At 31.2% G+C, this 2594-nt stretch overlaps 1 protein-coding gene across 1 annotated transcript; it reads left to right on the plus strand.

Moving 5' to 3' along the window:
- Positions 1–1972: 1972 nt before the first annotated feature.
- On the plus strand, positions 1973–2263 carry TRIADDRAFT_9885 (uncharacterized protein; the record flags this gene model as incomplete). The annotated part of the gene is made up of 1 exon (XM_002118820.1): positions 1973–2263. A coding segment is annotated over one exon (291 nt), but the record flags the coding sequence as incomplete, so codon positions are not given.
- Between the last annotated feature and the right edge of the window lie 331 nt (positions 2264–2594).

A 2594-nucleotide genomic window follows, 5' to 3' on the forward strand; every position in this document is an offset into this window, starting at 1 on the left:
TAATGCAAATTCTAATATTTATCTGCTTACTTCACTATCCTTAACTCAATAAATTACTGAACTACATCACCTATTATCCGCTACACAGAGCAATTGGTGGTAACAGACTATCAAATAATCACTCTAAAGTAATCTAAATTAAACTTGCAATTCTACATATGACAAGGTATATTATACCCTAGATTCTCAAAAGTACTAAATTAATTATAAGTAAAATCATCGTTTAGCTATAAATTGTACCTTTTACAGTAAAACGGATAACAATATAGAAATTTACTAAGATAGACCAACAATTTTTAATTAGAACCCAAATCAAACAATTCGGGTTTGAACTATATTCTATCATTAAGTAATATAACTTTTACTGTATTTTATAATCAAAATTAGCTGCTAGCTTTATCAGAATTGCAGCCAGAATACTGAATATCGCTTAATTTTCAATCTTACTTTATACAATTCTGAACACAATTATATTACGAATTTGGTTAAATTTAACCAGAATAAACCAGTCGGGTTTATAGTATACCAGAATGCTAAGTAAAATCTTATTAATTATGTGCAACACAATTTCGTGCGTAAGGGCAGAGTCAAAGATAAAGCTATAAATTTATGCCTATGCAATTCTACCGAAATCAAAATTGTATGTCATATGTATACGCGGATACAAGTATTCTGTCCTAAAAATTTTGATCTCATTCTCAAAATTTTTGAAATAGATTTTTATTGCATTTACTAAGAAATTATCCATTAGTAATGTAACTTACTATTGTGATTGTAAACTGTTAGCCATGTTTAGTATAATGTACGGTAGATATTTATCTTAAGAGATATTTGGTAGCTATAACTATAGACTGTAGTGGTATAGACTCTATGCTAGAGTACAGATGACTACTACATACAGTAAGGTGTTGAGTTACTAATAAGGTTATATGTAAAAATAGAACTGTAAATCATATATTAGGATATGGTTAATTCATTGTACTTTGGCTGGTGTGAATAATGTCTACGTAAATACTGTAGTCGTATCCATATCGGATTAATGATGGTCCACAGTAGAATTGTGTTACTTAGAATAATTTACTATGTGTAAAATAAGGTAAAAGGTTGCCATACGGATTGTAGCTGCGAATGCTACGAAAAGTATATAAAGCGTGCAACTTTAGATTATTCTGTTAGTTCTAGAAGTCTTTAGTAGTAGTATTCGGGTAGAGTAGAGCTGTGTGTAGTTAATCTTTGTATAAGATTCAATAAAGCCCTTATTTTCTAAAATTTGGAATTTCGTGATCGGTATATATCACACCATTGTGTTACTGTCGCTTTCATTTAAACTTTATTTAAATTTTTTTATTTAAAAAGTAGGAATTTCAAAATATAGAATTATTCATGATTATTCTAGTATTTTAGATAGAGAAATAAGTTGTTAATCAGCTCCACAGCAAGGTAACCGATATACATGCTTAGAATAAATGATCAAATTGTAACAAATACATACAGTATATACTATAACTTTAACTTGCCTGAGATACTGATATTGCACAAAGGCATTTCTTAATCGAAATAAGATGGAATTATGCTAATCTGGGGATAATAACATATGGATAACATTATTACCTTCCTAACTATACTTGTTGCTCACTAAGTTCATGAAGTATACCAGAGACTCTAAGGTATCAAGCATAATGCTTTCAATAACTCAATGCAATATTATTTTCGATCTCTTCCTAACCTTAAATAGATTATTGCAATTGAAAAGAAGCATAATCTATTTTATGATTAGCCAATCACATCTTATTATACTAATCTCCTTTGCATTTCCGCACTTCTCAATGGAAAAGTTAGCATAATGGCGTTTTAGTCATTGATAAATAACGCCATTACCAGCGACATCATTTTTCTTGAAATTCGCCATTAGATGACTTAAGAAATGACTTCTTATTCAACCTACTTCAATATCCCAGGGGTTTCGCAAAACTACTCTAAATTTAGGCCAACTTATCCAAATCAAATTTATGAAGAAATTTTAAGCTATATTCATCAATATGCCAAAAAATCTTCTTGGAACCTTGCTGTCGATGTTGCATGCGGACCAGGACTATGTACACAACCGCTTGGTAAATATTTTAAACAAGTTATCGGACTCGATTACAGCCATGCTCAAATTACAGAAGCTAAAATCATCAACCAGACCCATAATGTACAATTCCAAACTGGTTCAGCATATGAATTGCCTTGCGATGATAATAGTGTCGACCTAGTAACTTGTGCACAAGCGCTACATTGCTTGGATGAAGAAAAATTCTTCGCTGAAGTAGAGCGTGTTCTAAAACCCGGAACAGGGTGTCTAGCTTTATACTCATATAAAGTTTGCTCCATTTCTAATTGTGACAAAGCTAACCAACTATTAAGTCATGTAAGTTTTGAGACGCTAGATTTTCGGCCAATATTCATCAGCGTCTACGAAAATATTCAGAGTGAATAATTTCCATGTATTATAGAATAGTTCAATCAATATTTTTACCACTTAAAAGACTACAGCAGTATTTCGTCATGACACCTAAAAGTGCAATCAGTCCCTATCTATTCCTGATCACTCT

The sequence above is a fragment of the Trichoplax adhaerens genome, genomic scaffold, assembly GCF_000150275.1.
Source record: "Trichoplax adhaerens TRIADscaffold_1564 genomic scaffold, whole genome shotgun sequence".
NCBI lineage: Eukaryota > Metazoa > Placozoa > Uniplacotomia > Trichoplacea > Trichoplacidae > Trichoplax > Trichoplax adhaerens.